The 18,764-nt window shown below is 39.4% G+C and overlaps 1 protein-coding gene across 3 annotated transcripts in view; it reads left to right on the forward strand.

The window, feature by feature from the left end:
* The window catches only part of LOC126190855 (phospholipid hydroperoxide glutathione peroxidase-like), a 61,025-nt gene extending 59,348 nt beyond the window's left edge, over positions 1-1,677 (forward strand). For all 3 annotated transcript variants that reach the window (XM_049931445.1, XM_049931447.1, XM_049931446.1), the window contains one exon: positions 747-1,677. In XM_049931445.1, coding sequence (XP_049787402.1) covers positions 747-779 — 33 coding nt within the window. In that variant the 3' untranslated portion in view covers positions 780-1,677. The remainder of the gene's footprint in view (positions 1-746) is intronic.
* Positions 1,678-18,764: the final 17,087 nt, after the last annotated feature.

The raw sequence follows: 18,764 nt of genomic DNA on the forward strand, positions 1-18,764 counted from the left end.
GAAGTCTCCTGACTGCTACCTATTGGAATTAGGGAGTCCATGTGCCATGTTATAGTTCCCACATAGTAAAGGTAACCACTCATCATATACATTTTCAAGAACCAGCTTGAAATGATTACTCTACAACCTCCTATGTGTTGCTCACATAGGGATCGTGAAGATAAGATTAGTATAATTTCTGCACACACATCATTCTTCCCACACTCAATACGTGAATGGAACAGCAAGAAATACTAATAACTTGTATAATGGGATGTACCCTCTGCCACACACCCCACAATGGTTTGCAGAGTGTAGATGTAGATTTGAGGTATTAAGCAGTAGACAAGCTCAATGAATGCGTAGCTAAGCTTTCTGATAATTTCCTTCCTCAGAACATTCTCCTCCCTCCCTCTCCCCCTCCCCCTCCCTCTTCCTTCCCCCTCCCCCACCCTTCCTCCTCCCTCTCCCCCTCCCCCTCTCGCTGTTGTTTGTTGTCAAAAATCACCATGTAAGTAATAGGATTTTATGCCAGTTATGTTTTTGAAAATTATTAGGATATTTATCTTGTCAAATATTTAAAAACAAGTTTCAATTTTGTGATGATTATATGTAAATTGTCATATTTCATGATTTCAAATGGTTCAAGTAGATCTCAAGTGTTCATTGCAGTTGCTAGTTGCTCCAAAATAAATTTCTGCCAAGATATCTAAATGTAAATACCACCTTCTGAAAAAATAGTTCAGAATTGATGTTATATGTTTCAGGCTCTCGTTCCAAACCTCGAGAAATATTGGTGATGGGAAGTTGTAATGAAGAATGGCAGCTGCCAAGTAGTTTGTAACTGAAATGAGTTTTTATGAGAAATTTATTATAACATGATTAATGTACTTCTGTTCAAAAATTTGTGTCCCATATTAGCTTTTGTTAAGCAGAGGTGTGTGCCGATAATGTTGAAACAGTAATGTGGAATTCATCATCTGATTGATTACGAGATTGGCACAGTAAGGTGTCATGTAAAGGGTTGGAAATTTTAACATGAAAGACTTAAAAAATAACATTATAATTTTAAAACAAATGGAGAGTTTGCACTCTCTTACAAGTGTTACAGGATCATAAGAGGGGAATAAAGATGTAAGACAAAAATGTGTTTCAACTTTATGTGCAACTTAAATAGGAATAATAAAATGTACCACAAGGACCGCATTTTATGATTCAGATAATTTGCCCAGACCTTTGTTAATGATTGCTGGTTCCATAAAGCTCAGCTTAACTTGACTATTTGCAGGCAGTTTCCTGAAATGTGCTAATTGTCATGTGATACCCAAACACAAAAACCTGCAACACCTTTGTTCTAGTGTGTTAATAGTGTTCGAAAGTTGGTCACACAATAGTCTGCTTATTACATATTAAAACTTTACTTTTTTTGTAAGTGGAATGTTTTGCCAAAACTAACAGACTGTATGTCAGAAGATTTATCTTTCAAAAACGTCTGAGCATATGATTTCACATTTCATTCATAGAAAACTTAATTGCGTTGAAAATTGGAGCTTATGCAGCTTAATATGTCTATTTTGTCACAAGTAATTCTAGTGGTATTAAGTTTTGTCAGCTGGACAAGAAACTACAGAATATATTGTAATTTTTCTGAAATCATTGTCTCTCGTGTGTATTTTCTAATAAAAGAAATTTATACTACTTCAACTTTTGTTTACTGAACATTCATAATTACTTAAAGACCAAGACATTAAGCACGCTAAACCCTGTAAACAAAAATTATCACACAAAGAATCATTAGTTTCCTGTTGAGGTACTAATTTGACATTTGAAGTCTGTTTAGTATGGATTATTTCTATTTCTCTCCTTTTTGCCATACGTGTCTCCCCCCCCCCCCCCCCCCCCCCTCCCCGAAATTGTGACTTGTTACTGTGTAAAGCTGGGCTTCACAACATACGTGCTTGCGGAGCAAGCTGTGATCAGCAAGGCGCGAGCACGGAGCAGCGCGAGCATGCTACCCCCACTACCGTACCAGAGCGGAGAGTGGGGAGAGTCACGTGGGGCACACAACAGCTGCCGCCAGTCAATGTAAATCCGCGGCCACCTGCAGGGATATCACTCACGAATTATTACTGCGACAAATGAAACAAATAAAGGATAATGTACACTGCCACATAATTTTATTAGCTTAGTGTATGCCTCTACATTCGTATTAATTTGTGAACTGTTACACAATAAAAGGTGTCACTGAAGTGTGGGGTTCTCGGTTATCTTGTACTTTTTGCCCTTTACAATTGCGTCTATGTTCGGAGTAATTGTTCTTGCGCATTGTAGGTGCAGCGTGCAGTTTAAATTTCGATCAGACAATGCGTTTCTCAGGCACGTCTTGTTACATTTCATTGCAGAGAACAGTTGTTCACAAACATACGTGGAACCGATCATTGATATTATTGTAGCCGCCAGTTTGTGCAAATGAGGAAATCTATCCTGAGGGAAGCCTCTGTAGAATTCCAAAATGTTTTTCTTGTTCTGAAATTTGTCTCTGTATTATCTGTCACACTGCTGGTCAATAATTTCTAGTTGCAGCTCAGGACGAATCTCTTCAATATTTGCTGAATATGGAGAGGAGAACAGATCAAAATCATTGTCTAATGCTCTCAGATCTTGAAAGTGTTGATCACATTCTTCCTTAAGGGCAACTAAACTATGTGAATAACGTTCACAGTCTTTGTGAACATCTTGCATGGATGATAATGTAGGAAAATGAGCTAGATTTCCTGTTTCCGGCTGACTCACCCAAAGTGTCAATTTCATTTTAAAAGCTCGTATTCGATCTATGAAATGAGTAATTAGCAGATCTTTACCTTGTAGTGAAATGTTCAAAGCATTCAGATGGCTAGTTAAATCTGCTAAGAACGCGAGATCACATTTCCATGAAGGCTCTTTCATTTCAGGAACACGCATATTATTTATTTCCATGAACATATTTATCTCATCTAATAGGCAAAAAAATCGATTTAATAATTTGCCACGACTAAGCCAGCGGACCTCGCTGTAATAAGGCAGGCTACCATACTGGCTTTCTACATACTCAAGAAAGCTTTTAAATTGCCTGTGTTGTAGCCCATGCTTCCTTATATAATTGGTTGTACGGAAAACAACACTCATCACATTTTTTAGAGTGATACTCTTTACACATAAGTTTTCCTGGTGGATCAGCCAGTGAACGCCCCTTGTTTCATTCGGCACGGTCAGTTTTTGTTTTTTCTCCTTCAACAGCGCAACGAAACCTGATTTTTTCCCCTGTCATCGCTGGTGCACCGTCTGTAGACACTGAAACTAAGGAATTCCACAACAATCCTATATTTTCAACACTTTCTTCAACACTACTTAAAATATCACCTCCGGTTGTAATGTTCTTCATGGCTACTACATCGAGGAGCTCATCCCTCACCTGAAGATCTCTATTAACACCTCTAATAAATATGGTAAGCTGTGCTGTTCCTATGATATCAACACTTTCGCCCAGAGATAGAGAATACGCCATAAAATCTTTAAGGATGTTTGCAAGTTGGCTCAGGACGTCGTCTGCCATGTCCTGTGTGCGACACATAATGGTCATGTTAGATAATGGCACAATCCGAAACTGTTCAACTTGAGATGGACACAAATGTTCCGCTGCAACTACCAAACATCTTTTATTAAATCGCCATCAGTGAAGAGGCGCAAGGATTTTGCTAAAAACAAAGGAATTTTGTAGCTCACTCTGAGAGCTGCCTCAGTTGATTTTTCTTCGTCATCCAGATATTCTTCGGATAGCTTCCTTTTAAGTTTAATAACTTCCTGTGCACGATCTGGTCCATCACATTTTCCACTTCCATAGTCTTTCGCGTGATACGACATATAATGTCACTGCAAATTAAATTTCCTAAAAGAATTCGGTGTTTTGTGACATACTAAACATTTTGCAACACCATCTTTTTCTGTAAACAGATACAATTCCTCCCAATGGGGGTTGAACTGCAAAAGCATGGTTGGGGTTACACAACGGTGACTTGACATGATTCTTAACCAGCGAAGTGACTGTTAGAGCTGATCGTAGTACTTTAAACGTTACACAGCCGGCGCGAATTCAATAGGCACGCTGCGGCCCTATCCAATTGTGCGCGCGCATTTCCCCTCCCTCCCTACTCCGCGACCTTGCACCTGCTCGCGAGCACGTGCCTGAGCAGATGCGAGTACTTGCACTCAAAACTGGCCAGTTGTTAAGCCCTGGTGTAAAGATTTGCAACAATCTCAGTGTTTAAGCTGTGAACCTGGTAACATCATTTGAAGACATGACTTGGAGAATGGCTCACAATCTCATGAGGATTGCTGTCATTCCTTATAATAAGATTTCAACAGAATAAATTTTTCTATAGAACTTGTTTCTTCCGTAAGTCTACAATACAAGCTTCTCTGAAATCTACCCATTTTTTGTTGGTGTATTTCTTTGTCTTCCTCTCCAGTTCTTCTTCTTATTTTCTGTGTTACCTTTTATTTATCTATTAAATTCACTCTGATCTACCCCTTAATGTTTTTCTCTTCAAATATTTTTTCTGTGTTTTATTGTAAACTATTCGATGTACCCATATCACTGTTTATTTCACTTTCCGCTTTGTTCCCCCAAAGGTTTTATTTAGGGATAAACTCATCCATTGATTTCAAATCTGTTCTTTATTTCTTTCCTAAAACACATAATCTCATCCTTCAAATCTTACAAGTTTTCTTTCATACACTGCTGACAATTTCCCCACACCCTGCTATTTTCCTAAAGCACTCAGTGTATCGGATGGATGTATTGTCAATTTGTCATAGTCCCAGTAGTAGTTTAGTTGCAGCTCCTTTATGTCCTAAGGAAAGAGGTGGCATCTGGTTAAGATTTAGAAATCAAATGCCAGTTTGGTTCTTTGAAAAGAACATGGTAAAGTTCGTTTCCCATCCTTTGGTGAGTTAAAATCTTGTGCTCCATCTTGAATGAACTAGACATTTATAGAATGTTCCTTTACTTTTTCTCCATAAAATTCCTCCTCTTTGCATTTAAATTCCTCTTTCTTGAATATTCCCTTTTTGCGACTTCCTCCTCCTTCACATCTATACATTTTCAGTGCTTTGTTTCCATCCAGCAGTCCTGTCACTATATTAGTCCTCCTACCATGACCTCATCATTTCTGCTCTGGTCCATTTTTCCTTTGCACTCTGCCTTATCTACTACCTTATATTCAAATAATTTTGGCTTTGTAGTAGCCAAATACCTCATGTAACCTAATGTAAATTTGTTTTCTATAAATGAAATTCTACTGTTATTTGATATTCAGACCTAGGTCATATCTACACTGATTCACTGTTGTACCATGTGCACATTTCCCGTGTATGGTGTGCCACTGTCTAAATCGGTAGACATGTGAAGTCTAGCATATGTTGTTCGTCTTCACACACCCTGCATTAGCGTTTTCGCAAGACAGCAGTTGAAACTGGTACGTTGAGCACCTGGCATGAATTCTTGGTTATGCTAACTGAAAATCTGTCACAGCAGATGAGGGCTTATTTAAATTGATAGGACAGTTGAAAACCTGGGCAGTAGCAGCAGATGTTCACATCTCTATCGAAGTCACAATTACTTCCACCTAAAACAATCAAAACATTGCTATATTTACTTGAAGTAGTGGCCTGCACAAAATAGCAACCAGATAACAGACCAGAATCACATGTAGCTGTTAACTCCTATGAATACCTGTTTTGCATTTTGTCGGGTAATTTGTAAGACATTTGTTCAACATATTCATGTGAATCAGCAAGTTTAGTGGCACTTGCATTTCACTTAGTCATAAACATAATTTTTAATTGCTACTAAAAACTGAAATAATGGGCATCATGAGAATGAAATATATTCTGCAGTTATTATTACTATTATCCTGAATGGTCATGCAGTTTAACATGCAGTTTGTTTACTTACAACATTTTTCCATTACACACTATTTGTAATAGTACATGTATGGATTTGTGTGTGTATAAGAGAAGGTGAAACCCTGTGCTGGCACATAGGCTACTACTTGAGAATAGCACCCCATGCGATAGACAGATCACCAACAACAGTTTCACAAGCCCTCATTTCATGAGAGACTGCAGAGAGGTTTGGTATTTAAACCATGACACTGGCACAAAGTCTGGTAATAAGGAACTTTACACCACCACCTCTCCTCCCTTTGCACAAAATACTGGCAGTGGAAATTTTTTTCCATCGGATTTAAATTGCCACATTTTGTGATAACACTAAATGAGCTGCCCTTCTTCAAACTTTTTCCATGTCCAGTCCTCTCTGATAGGATTCCATACAGTGCAGCAATACACCAGAAGAGCATTCACAAGTGTAGGCTCTCTCTTTAATAGATCTGTTGCATTTCCTAAGTGTTCTGTCCATAAATCATTCCTTGGATCACTCTGCCCACAACATTATCTATGCAATCTTTCCAATTTAGGTTATTTGTAATTGTTATCCCTAAGTATTTAGTTGAATTCACAGCATTTGGATTTGTGCAATTTATCATGCAACTGAAAATTAACGGATTCTTCTCAGTACTCATGTGGATTACCCCACACTATTCATTATTTAGAATCAATTGCCGCTTTTCATACTGTGTAGATGTCATGTCCAAGTCATTCTGGAACTGATTTTGACCATATGATAACTTTACAAGACAGTAAATGACGGCATCATCTGCAAACAATCTAAGAGAGCTGCTCATATTGTCTCCTACATCGTTTATGTATATCAGGAACAGCAAAGTGCCTATGACACTTCCTTGGGGAACACCGGATTTCTCATGTTTATTCAATGTCTTTCCGTGAATTACTACGAGGGTCAGTCAAAAAGTAATGCCTCCTATTTTTTTTTCTACGTTTAATTGTCAGGAAATTTAAATGCAATTACATAGGTTGAAAACCACAACATTGAGGATCATTTTGTCGTTTTTCAATGTAATCTCCGCCCATCTCTACAGTTTTGGTCCATCTTTGAACAAGGGCATGTATCCCAGCACGGTAAAAATCACAGCTCTGCTTCCTAAGCCATTGACGCACGGATGTTTTGACGGCCTCCTCATCTTCAAAATGAATCCCACAATGAGCTTCTTTTAGTGGCCCGAACAGATGGAAGTCTGATGGTGCCAGGTCAGGGCTGTATGGGGGATGAGGCAAAACTTCCCATCCAATTTTGACAATCTCGTCAGAGGTGTGACGACTGGTGTGTGGTCTTGCATTGTCATGCAAAAGAAGAACATCTGCCATTGATTTTGTTGGGCGAACTCGCTGAAGACGTGCTTTAAGTTTGTTGAGGGTTGTGACGTATTGAACAGAATTTATTGTGCATCCCTGCTCCAAAAAATCAACCAGAATCACACCCTCTGTATCCCAGAAAACTGTTGCCATAACTTTCCCTGCCGATCGCACAGTTTTGAATTTTTTCTTCCTCGGCGAGCTTGTGTGACGCCACTCCATTGACTGTCTCTTTGATTCGGGTTCAAAAAAATGCACCCATGTTTCGTCCCCGGTCACAATTTTTTTCAGAAACTCATCTCCCTCCAAACGGAAGCGCTGCAAGTGTTGGGAGGCTATTGTTTTCCTTGCCTCTTTATTCTGATCGGTTAACATTCTTGGAACCCACCGTGCACAAACTTTTGAGTACCCCAATTGTTTAATAATCGTGATCACACTGCCTTTACTAAGAGAAATAATGCGACACACTTCATCTGCAGTCACCCGACGGTCACCACGAATGATGTCATCAACTTGCTGAATGTTGTGTGGAGTCACTGCACTCACCGGCCTGCCGCTCCGCTTTTCGTCAGTCAACGGTGTTTGCCCTTCAGCTTCCTTACGACGATGAACCCATCGTCTAACAGTGCTGACATCCACTGTCACAACACCATACACCTTCTTCAGTCTTTCATGAATGCGTATGGGCGTTTCACCTTCTGCATTCAAGAATTCAATCACACAACGCTGTCTCAAACGAACATCGATGTCGGCCATCTTACAAACTTCTGCTGTGCTGGCACCTGTGGACACAGAAAGTTACTACTGCAGTGGATTGCAGAAGAAGGTTTGAGGAATGGCGCCAAATTCAAATTTTTCACTTAACTTAATTTCTTTAAGTAGAAAAAAAATGGGAGGCATTACTTTTTGACCGACCCTCGTACAAAATGTGATCTTTATTATAGAAACTCACTGCCAAATGATGGGCCAATGAGGAGTCCTCAGAGAATTACTTTGGTCAGCTTGTATTTATTAAAGGGAATTGATTGTTATGTTTGTAAAATATATATTTTCTTATTTTAACATCTATTCTGAGGGCATCTGAGGTTACTATGTCTTCTATGCTCAGTGGTTGTTGTGTCTGTCAGAAGAGCAAAGCAAAATTAAATTGTTTGTTGTGGCATAGCCACAGAAAATACATGTGAGGACTGTATGGGGTATGTGGCAAAACTTCTTATCAAGTTTTCACAATCTCTTCAGTGGTGTGACAACTGGTGTGTGGTCTTGCATTGTAGTGCAAAAGAACATCATCCGCTGTAGCTTTGTTGGGTGAACTCGCTGATGATGACTTGCCTTAAGGTAGCTTGCCAGTGAACTGCTGGAATATCAGTAAGAATTTTCATAAAGTTTATGAGGGTCTAACTACATAATGTGAACTCTGAATACAAAGAAATTTTAGGACAATGAAAGTGTTTTAAGGACGAAGATTTTGGTATAAGAATAATCGGAATAGCTTTCATATAAACTTTATTATATAAATATATCTAAAAAGAAAGATGATGAGACTTACCAAACAAAAGCGCTGGCAGGTCGATAGACACACAAAGAAACACAAACATACACACAAAATCCAAGCTTTCGCAACAAGCGGTTGCTTCGTCAGGAAAGAGGGAAGGAGAGTGAAAGACGAAAGGATGTGGGTTTTAAGGGAGAGGGTAAGGAGTCATTCCAATCCCGGGAGCGGAAAGACTTACCTTAGGGGGAAAAAAGGACTGGTATACACTCGCACACACACCCATATCCATCCACACATATACAGACACAAGCAGACATATTCAGAGGCAAAGAGTTTGGGCAGAAATGTTGCCTCTGAATATGTCTGCTTGTGCCTGTATATGTGTGGGTGGATATGTGTGTGTGTGCGAGTGTATACCAGTCCTTTTTCCCCCTAAGGTAAGTCTTTCCGCTCCCGGGATTGGAATGACTCCTTACCCTCTCCCTTAAAACCCACATCCTTTCGTCTTTCCCTCTCCTTCCCTCTTTCCTGATGAAGCAACCATTGGTTGCGAAAGCTAGAATTTTGTGTGTATGTTTGTGTTTGTTTGTGTGTCTATCGACGTGCCAGTGCTTTCGTTTGGTAAGTCACATCATCTTTGTTTTTAGATATATTTTTCCCATGTGGAATGTTTCCCTCTATTATATTTATTATATAAACATTTATGTAGGTCTGTAATTTAAAATTTTTCGTGCCAGTCCTAGTTTGAAGTCTGTAGACTTATTAACTACTTTTCTTAGATGCTTAAAACTTTGTGCACACATTTATGAGATTGTTATCTAAAAAGTAGAGTACAGTCAAATGATTTCAATCAATAGTTATTACACTATAAATAAATAAATTAGACAGTCAAAGTTAAGGTAATTTTTTTTATTAATAAGGGCATTTTTTTTCCTCTTGGTAAAACCCTCCAGTTACATAATATTCTTGGTTTGTGTTATCCTCATCTTCTTGTCTTACTTTTCTTGCTCCTATTTGCTATTCTGGCCTCTTGAGTTACCTCAAGAACCCATTTTTTGCCTTCAGCCCCTCTCAAGGAATCAATTGTCATCAGTGCTTGTCTCATATTGAAACCAGGAGTTAGTCCCAACAATTCAAAAACATCACATCTGCTAACTGCCCCATCATTAAAGCAAATAACTGCATCTAATACACCTAATATCATAGTATTGAAACCAACAAACACAGTCTTAGGCAGGCGTTCCCATATCACATGGTTGGAACATTCATTAACATTTTGTGTCTTTCCGTATAAGCACCGTGACAATAGTTTAGTGTCACTTAGGTCCCTGTACTTGGGCTTAATTGCTTCCAATACCTCAAATGGCAGGGAGTGATGGTGTGCATAAGTCTCACCATTTGCTATAGCTTTTTTTGTATTGACACCATGTGTCTACACCACTGTTGCAGAGAGCATGCTGTGGATGGTCATCCGTAGAAGCTTTATGGAAAAAGAGTGTGTGGTGGCCCGGTGTAATGTTAAGCTCTCTCTATACAGCTTAAGCATTTTCATGGACTTACTTGTTGAAGAATGCTGGTTCTGCTTTCTCGCAGCACCGATGTCTTCTGCTAGCACCGGATGCTTCTCCGAAGATTTCACTGCTAGGAAGGGGAAATTTTCACTCTCTCTCTCTCTCCCTTCTTATTTAAAAAATACGCTACTCTTGGAATATCATTCAAAGCACCAGAACATATTTATTTCCACTTTGTACAAAAAAACAACTAAACTTTATGACGTAAGCCCACACATTACCGGGCACCCAGAATCAGTTAATTACGCAACACATTTTTGAACACAATTAATACATAAGCTTTTATCGTGGCTGTCTATCCATGTCCAGTCCACGTATTCTCAACAGCAGTTCAACGTGTAATAAACAGTGACTATTTGAAGTCTCTACGTTTGTTTTTTAACAATACAATGCTACATTACTCTTTGCAGCCGGCCACGGAGCTTCCGGGCCATATTTGCTTATTCTTGGCAGGTCGCGCTGAACACTTGCCAGCGCCGACGAATTATCTCCCTTCCAGTTTCGCCTGCACAAACAATAAATGGGTGCAGTATCCCATGCTCATCCTTACACCCTGCTTTAAAATAACACGTGTTCGAAGCTGCTGAACACAAGTGTCTCCAGACTTTTGTAAAATTCTGGGGACACTACATATCCCTCCCCTTAGCTCAAACACTCGTTATTTTGCACACAACATATATTTTAATAATTTTGTTTTCTTAACACTTATCTTGTTACTTTGTACTACATAAAAACATTAGGTACAAAAACTCTCTTCCATCTCCGATATTTCATTAAGCTGTTGGTAATATCTTTCACAGACATAGAAGTATGATAAACTAATAGTACGAGTATTAGCTATTTCCAATAGATTCATCTACTCTTGCTTCCAGGATTGAGCCAAAATAAATCCCTCCCCTTAGCTAGTTTCCGAGTTCAGGCGTTATTCTGAGTAGAGTCTTTACTTTTTTTTTTTTAAGAAGCTGTTGCAATGATAACCACCAGTCTTCCGGGTCTGAAAAAAATTAGTTGTACTGGGGGTTTTCTTTCTTTTCTATCTCCTCGCGCAGGACTCACCTTTTCTATTTTAAAAATTTTAGAATTCAAATTTACCAGGAGAATCTTTCCACTACAATCTCTGGTCACTATACCACCCTTTCCCTTTGGGTTCCAATCTATGTAAGGGTTGATACCATGAAAACATCATCTTACTCATTCTTGGGTAGGTACACCCCTTCCATTTTTACTAAACTATGGTACAGGTCAATCCCCTTTTTGGCGCCCCTGCCCGCACAGCATAGGTCAGCCGCCTCTGGGTCTGCCTACCTGCCTCTCTTTCTCTCATTTCATCTATATCGGATGCGCCCTCCCTATCTTCTCTAACAATGATTCATAGTCTTGCCTCTTTCGTACTCCTCTGCACACTATTTTATTTAAAATTTCCTCCTTTCCTCCTCCTGAGTACTTCAGCCTGCCTGCTTAAATTCTTCGCTTGTTCATTGCTTACAGCTCATTTATATAGCCTTAATAACGAAGTATGTTTCGTCCACGGATGTAACTTTATTTCTTTTCTTCGGGCTATTCGGTCTGCACAATCCTATTATTCATCAGAAACTTATTTGACTCGATACCTCTGGCTTAATGTCTATTTCTTTTTATCTCCATTCATATTACTTTGTACTACTATAGCTATGAACACAGGTGGAAATACACTTCGTCCCCCCTTGTTCCTTTTGCTTAAGCTTACTATACCATTTCACTTGAGATGTGCAACCATCATTACTTAGCACATGTGTTCGAGCCCTTCCTGAGCACTACTTCCCCCTTATCTGTGACGGTTCTTACATCTCCCTGTGTATTACTTGTCTGCGTCTTTGTATTTAATTGTTTGAGTGTGGAAGTGTGATCGTGCATCCTGATTCTTCGGCCCACTAAGGTTCTTAGTTGAAGATCTATAGGAATCACGGAAAAGAGAAGGACTTCAGCGATTGAAGTATATGAATGTGGACAGAGGGAAAGATAGATTGTCACTCTTAAGAGAAGTAAGAAAGGAAATAAAAGAATTGGTTGCTAAGATCGAAGAAAGAAAGAAGACAGCCCCAAAGACAGGAAATCCTTCCCACCCCCCTTCCCCAGGATCCCCACTTCGCCGGTACTTAAGTGAGAAGCTGGAGGAGGTATGATGTTCGGCGTCTCCTGCAGAACGGACATTCTCACCATCATCTTTGAAGTCCCCGAAGAAAAGATCTTAGCAACTCCCATGGAATGGCAAATGATGAAGAACCAGTCACACTTGTTTGCGAGGGTTGTATGAAGGGCGTGGTGTGTCAGTCGTGTCTGTGCCTATGCTACCCACCCCTTTCAAAATTAGATATAAACCCTCCCCAGTCACATCACACTTTACAAAAAATATAAAACATTCTATAAAAATAGAAATTATATAAACTATAATGAAATATTCAGTCACTTCAATCTGTATTTCATACACATGTTCAGTTTGTCATCTAGGTATCATTCTCTCTAAACAGTACCATCATATTATATCTCCTGTTAGAATGTTACCCTGTTAGTTTTATCTCATGCTTAGAGGTTACTGTTTATTATGACTCCTTAAATTAGTCATAATTGTGTAGTCATAATTGGTCTCTTTTAATACTAATATGATAGGATAGCTTAAGGGCTATAAATAGATTACAGGATAGTCGAAGATTTGAAGGGAGTTCGGTGTAGGAAAACTAATGTGGAAGTAACACCAAACCCAACTTGGGAACCGGTGGACATCACTTTGCCCGTTGACACAGAACGTCAACGTCCATGGGGGTTTGTACATATCGTTTTATATCCTTAACATTATACATTCCCTTTTCCTCTCCCGTCACGGGATCTTCACCCTCCGAATAACCTACTGCAAACTCTATTTTCTTAGCATCCTCCCAACTTATAGGTATGGCTTGGTTAAACCATTTTAAGAAATCGGTGGGGTGTTCCTCGCGGTCTGGTTTGAATTTAGGAAACTGTCTCAACAAGTCTGAACTTAATCCCCATTGCAAATCAGTTATCATGTCCTTATTTAATATAATATTTGGGGAAACTGTGCCGTTCTCTAGTTTCTCCTGCATAAGCTTGAATTCTTTCCTCAGAGTTTCTTTCTGGTGTTATCTAAATCAGAAGTTACTATAGGCAAAGAGATATCAACACTTAGTTTCTCTTCAGCCTTTCGTCCTATTAATTCTTATACTTGTTCTTCTAAGCCATTCAAATTTATAAGCTCTGCAGTCATTAACTTTTCTTTTAAGTTCTGTTCTATGGTTTCCACCCGTGATTTGACCCCTGAAATTTGCACCTGTACTAGGGGGAGCAACTTATCTTGTTTCTGGACATTGGTTTTTAGCGTAGTTAATTCTCGTCAGAACAAGGCTCCGGGAGTAGACAACATTCCATTGGAACTACTGACGGCCTTGGGAGAACCAGTCCTGACAAAACTCTACCATCTGGTGAGCAAGATGTATGAGAGAGGCGAAATACCCTCAGACTTCAAGAAGAATATAATAATTCTAATCCCAAAGAAAGCAGGTTTTGACAGATGTGAAAATTACCGAACTATCAGTTTAATAAGTCACAGCTGCAAAATAATAATGAGAATTCTTTACAAATGAATGGAAAAACTGGTAGAAGCTGACCTCGGGGAAGATCAGTTTGGATTCCGTAGAAATGTTGGAACGCGTGAGGCACTACTGACCTTATGACTTATCGTAGAAGAAAGATTAAGGAAAGGCAAACCTATGTTTCTAGCATTTGTAGACTTAGAGAAAGCTTTTGACAATGTTGACTGGAATACTCTCTTTCCAATTCTAAAGGTGGTATGGGTAAAATACAGGGAGCGAAAGGCTATTTACAATTTATACAGAAACCAGATGGCAGTTATAAGAGTCGAGGGGCAGGAAAGGGAAGCAGTGGTTGGGAAGGGAGTGAGACAGGGTTGTAGCCTCTCCCCGATGTTATTCAATCTGCATATTGAACAAGCAGTAAAGGAAACAATAGAAAAGTTTGGAGTAGGTATTAAAATCCATGGAGAAGAAATAAAAATTTTGAGGTTCGCCGATCACGTAATTCTGTCAGAGACAGCAAAGGACTTGGAAGAGCAGTTGAATGGAATGGACAGTGTCTTGAAAGGGGGATATAAGATGAACATCAACAAAAGCAAAACGAGGATAAGGGAATGTAGTCGAATTAATTCGGGTGATGCTGAGGGAATTAGGTTAAAAGTAGTAAAGGAGTTTTGCTATTTGGGGAGCAAAATAACTGATGATGGTTGAAGTAGAGAAGATATAAAATGTAGACTGGTAATAGGAAGGAAAGCATTTCTGAAGAAGAGAAATTTGTTAACATCGAGTATATATTTATGAGTCGGGAAGTCGTTTCTGAAAGCACTTGTATGGAGTGTAGCCATGTATAGAAATGAAACATGGACGATAAATAGTTTGGACAAGAAGAGAATAGAAGCTTTCGAAATGTGGTGCTAGAGAAGAATGCTGAAGATTAGATGGGTAGATCAGATAACTAATGAGGAGGTATTGAATAGAATTGGGGAGAAGAGGAGTTTGTGGCACAACTTGACTAGAAGAAGGGATCGGTTGGTAGGACATGTTCTGAGGCATCAAGGGATCACAAATTTAGCATTGGAGGGCAGCGTGGAGGGTAAAAATCGTAGAGGGAGACCAAGAGATGAATACACTAAGCAGATTCAGAAGGATGTAGGTTGCAGTAAGTACTGGGAGATGAAGAAGCTTGCGCAGGATAGAGTAGCATGGAGAGCTGCATCAAACCAGTCTCAGGACTGAACTCCACAACAACAACAACAACAACAACAATTCTCGTTCGACCACATGAAATGTAACAGTACATACATTTTTCAAAGAGTCGTACTTTTCGTTAAATTGTGTTTCCAAATTACTATGTTTACAGTCTACATCATATTCTAATTTTTGAACTAATTCTTTAGATGAGCTTCTATTCTTTGTTCTAAATCCTTAAATAAAATATTTGTCTGTTCACTCAGGGAATCGGACAATTCTTTTTTCAATTCTTTTTTCCATTCTTGCATATGATTACTTAGGATATTAACTTGAGCGTCTAGTTTTGTGTTTTGCATATCTAACTTAGAGTTTAATTCTGCCTTCAGTTCGTCCTATTTTGTGTTCTGTAATTCAAACTGCGCTTTCATAAACCTCATTAATTCACCTAAATCTGGCCCCTGTTTTTCAATTCCCTCTACAGAATGATGTTCTTTTTCTATTGTGTTTTGTTTTGCCTTTAATCTAGTTATCATTAAAAGTACACTCACTTATTTCCACAACCCCCCCCCCCCCCCCCCACTTCACAAACAATCAAAACAATCCAGCATCGGTGGAAGGCAGTGTCGGTATAGGTGGGCAACGGCGTCGGCTTTTGTGGACGGCTGCGTCGGCGTTGGTGTACGGTGGCGTGGGCATTGGTGGATGGCGGCGTCGGCATTGGTGTGCGGCAGGGTCAGTGTTTGTAGATGGCGGCGTCAACAATTTGAGACTAACTGCAGCGTTGTGCGATTTTCTTGATTCCCTTACTCATTTCACCATTTATCAACACGATATTTCTGGATAAGTATCGTGGAATTGCTCTTCAGCCTTGCTGTTATCGATTGCTTTGGGAACTCCCAACTGTTGTTTTTTTTATTTTTATTTTTTTTTATTTTTTTCTTATAGCTTCTTCTTTAATATTTCCCCTTCTTTCTCAGGTCCTTTCTTTATGGTCGCTATGTTCTTGCGGTGGCCCAGTGTAATGTTAAGCTCTCTCTATACAGCTTAAGTGTTTTCGTGGACTTACTTGTTGAAGAATGCTGGTCCTGCTTTCTCGCAGCGCCGATGTCTTCTGCTAGCACCGGACGCCTCTCCGAAGATTTCACTGCTAGGAAGGGGAAATTTTCACTCTCTCGCTCTCTCTCGTCTTATTTAAAAAATACGCTACTCTTGGAATATCATTCAAAGCACCAGAACATATTTATTTCTACTTTGTACAAAAAAACAACTAAACTTTATGACATAAGCCCACACATTACGGGGCACCCAGAATCAGTTAATTACGCAACACATTTTTGAACACAATTAATGCATAAGCTTTTATCGTGGCTGACTATCCATGTCCAGTCCACGTACTCTCAACAGCAGTTCAACGTGTAATAAACAGTCACTGTTTCAAGTCTCTCCATTTGTTTTTTAACAATACAATGCTACATTACTCTTTGCAGCCAGCCATGGAGGTTCTGGGCCATGTTTGCTTATTCTTGGCAGGTCGCGCTGGACGCTTGCCAGAGCCAATGAATTATCTCCTTTCCAGTTTCGCCTGCATAAACAATAAATGGATGCAGTATCCCATGCTCATCCTTATGCCCTGCTTTAAAACAACGCGTGTTCGAAATGGCTGGAACACAAGTGTCTCCTCTCTTCCGTAAAATTCTGGGGGCACTACAGCAGCCCATACTGATTTCTTCATTGCCTCAATATTAACTCGATTCCTTCTTATGGCTAAACCATAATAGAGCTGTAGTTTGTCCATCTCTTCCTTAGTAAGATGACCCCAACCACCAATTGGGATGCCATCACTGAGCTTTTCCCCCCTCATATCATTATTAATTTACGTAACGTGTGCCCATCCTCTTTTGGACATGGCCAACAAACTCTAAATCTTCAATTTTCACAGTTCTTTGATAAGGCATATTTTCCAACACATTAGCAAACCCTTTGGAGTCTCCATCTCTCAGGTACTTCACATACCGTACACCATAATTCTCTTCTGACCTTTTAAATATTCTGAGAACTCCCTCTGATTCCATTCTATCACTGTACCCAGAAACATTCTGGACACAAACATGATCCTGGTTATTTCCTTTGCAACCACGGCTGTACTTTGTCATACATTCTATGTCAGTCACCTTTCCATTTTCTAGGAATGTTGCAGTGACAACACCATTCAGTGATAAGTGACCACACTTCTGCCATGTCCCATCACAGGCTGCAGCTATGTCAGTGTCACCTTCATTGCATAACACAATTTCTCTACTGCTTTCTTCATTGACACAGAACTCACTTGACAAAGACTTTCAAGAAGTAACTGTGTGTACTTCTCATATCATATAGGTGGGGGCGAATTCACGATAGCACAAAATGTTTGAGCTGCCTTTCTACCCTTCCCAATACACCTCATTCCATAAACTCTTCCTTTGCAAAATCCAGAAGAATAACCAGTTTTAGTTACCACACAGAAATCACAAAACACTTGTAACTTACAAGCCACACCTTTCCTGCCCTCAAGATCTTTGACGATTTTAATACCAGCTTTTCCACAAAGCGCACATACAGCAGCATTCTTTAGAAGCAAACATAAAGCACTCAGTTCAGTAATTATGGAAACACATTCTATTACATTGTTTTGATCATATTTTGTAGAAATGTCACTCTGGTACTTACATATTTTAGCTTCCGTCTTGAGGCACTTGGCGGAGTGGACATACCATCCAGTTGGTTTGTGGATGTAATTACAGAGTCTCTACTTTCCAATGAAGTAAACCGATTACCATAAAACTTAAGTTTTCCCATCCCAAAACACTTTTTTGGAGGCATAACTACTTCTGAGAATGACACAGCACTAACAAAGTACAGAAGTTTGAACACAAACAACTCTTGAAAAACACAGGAGCATGGGAAAGCATGTGTGCAAAGAAGGCTGCCAACTCAAAAAATCTTTTCAAGTTGGCAAAATAATAATGACGCCATTTGACGTCCGACTGCAGCGGAAACACGGTCGTTGCCACATACCGACATATTTTTAAATTTGTTTTTAAAGATGTTTCTGATGTCCAAAATGATTCATTTAACCATCATTTTGTTCACAAAACTCTAAATATTGATTTAAGATGGAAAAAACAATTCGAATTTTTGGAGCAAATTCACTAGCAAGTGACCTAAAGCTGTTTGAATGTTATGACATATTTATTGTGCAATCCTGTTCCAAACATCAATGGTAATCACAACCTCTGCATCGCACAATACTATGGCTGTAACATTCCCCATCAATCACAGTTTTGAACTTTTTTTTCTCTATGAGCTTCTGTGATGCCATTCCACTGCCTGCTTTTCAAAACTGGATCAAAAAGCAGAACCAACGTTTTATCTCCACCACAGTTTTTTCCTAATTAGTCATCTCAGTGCCTTTACTGAGGGAGGTAACGGTACACAAATCATTTGCAGCCACCTGGTTGTCTCCATGAATGTTACCAGCAAATCACTGCCTGTTGTATGGAGGCACTGCAGTCAGCGGCTTGCTTCCGTGTTTTGTTGGTCAACGGTGTTTGCCCTTCAGCTTTCTTACAGTGCTGGTATCCACTGTTGCAGCAC

The sequence above is a fragment of the Schistocerca cancellata genome, chromosome 6 (genome assembly GCF_023864275.1).
Source record: "Schistocerca cancellata isolate TAMUIC-IGC-003103 chromosome 6, iqSchCanc2.1, whole genome shotgun sequence".
In the NCBI taxonomy this organism is placed as follows: Eukaryota; Metazoa; Arthropoda; class Insecta; order Orthoptera; family Acrididae; genus Schistocerca; species Schistocerca cancellata.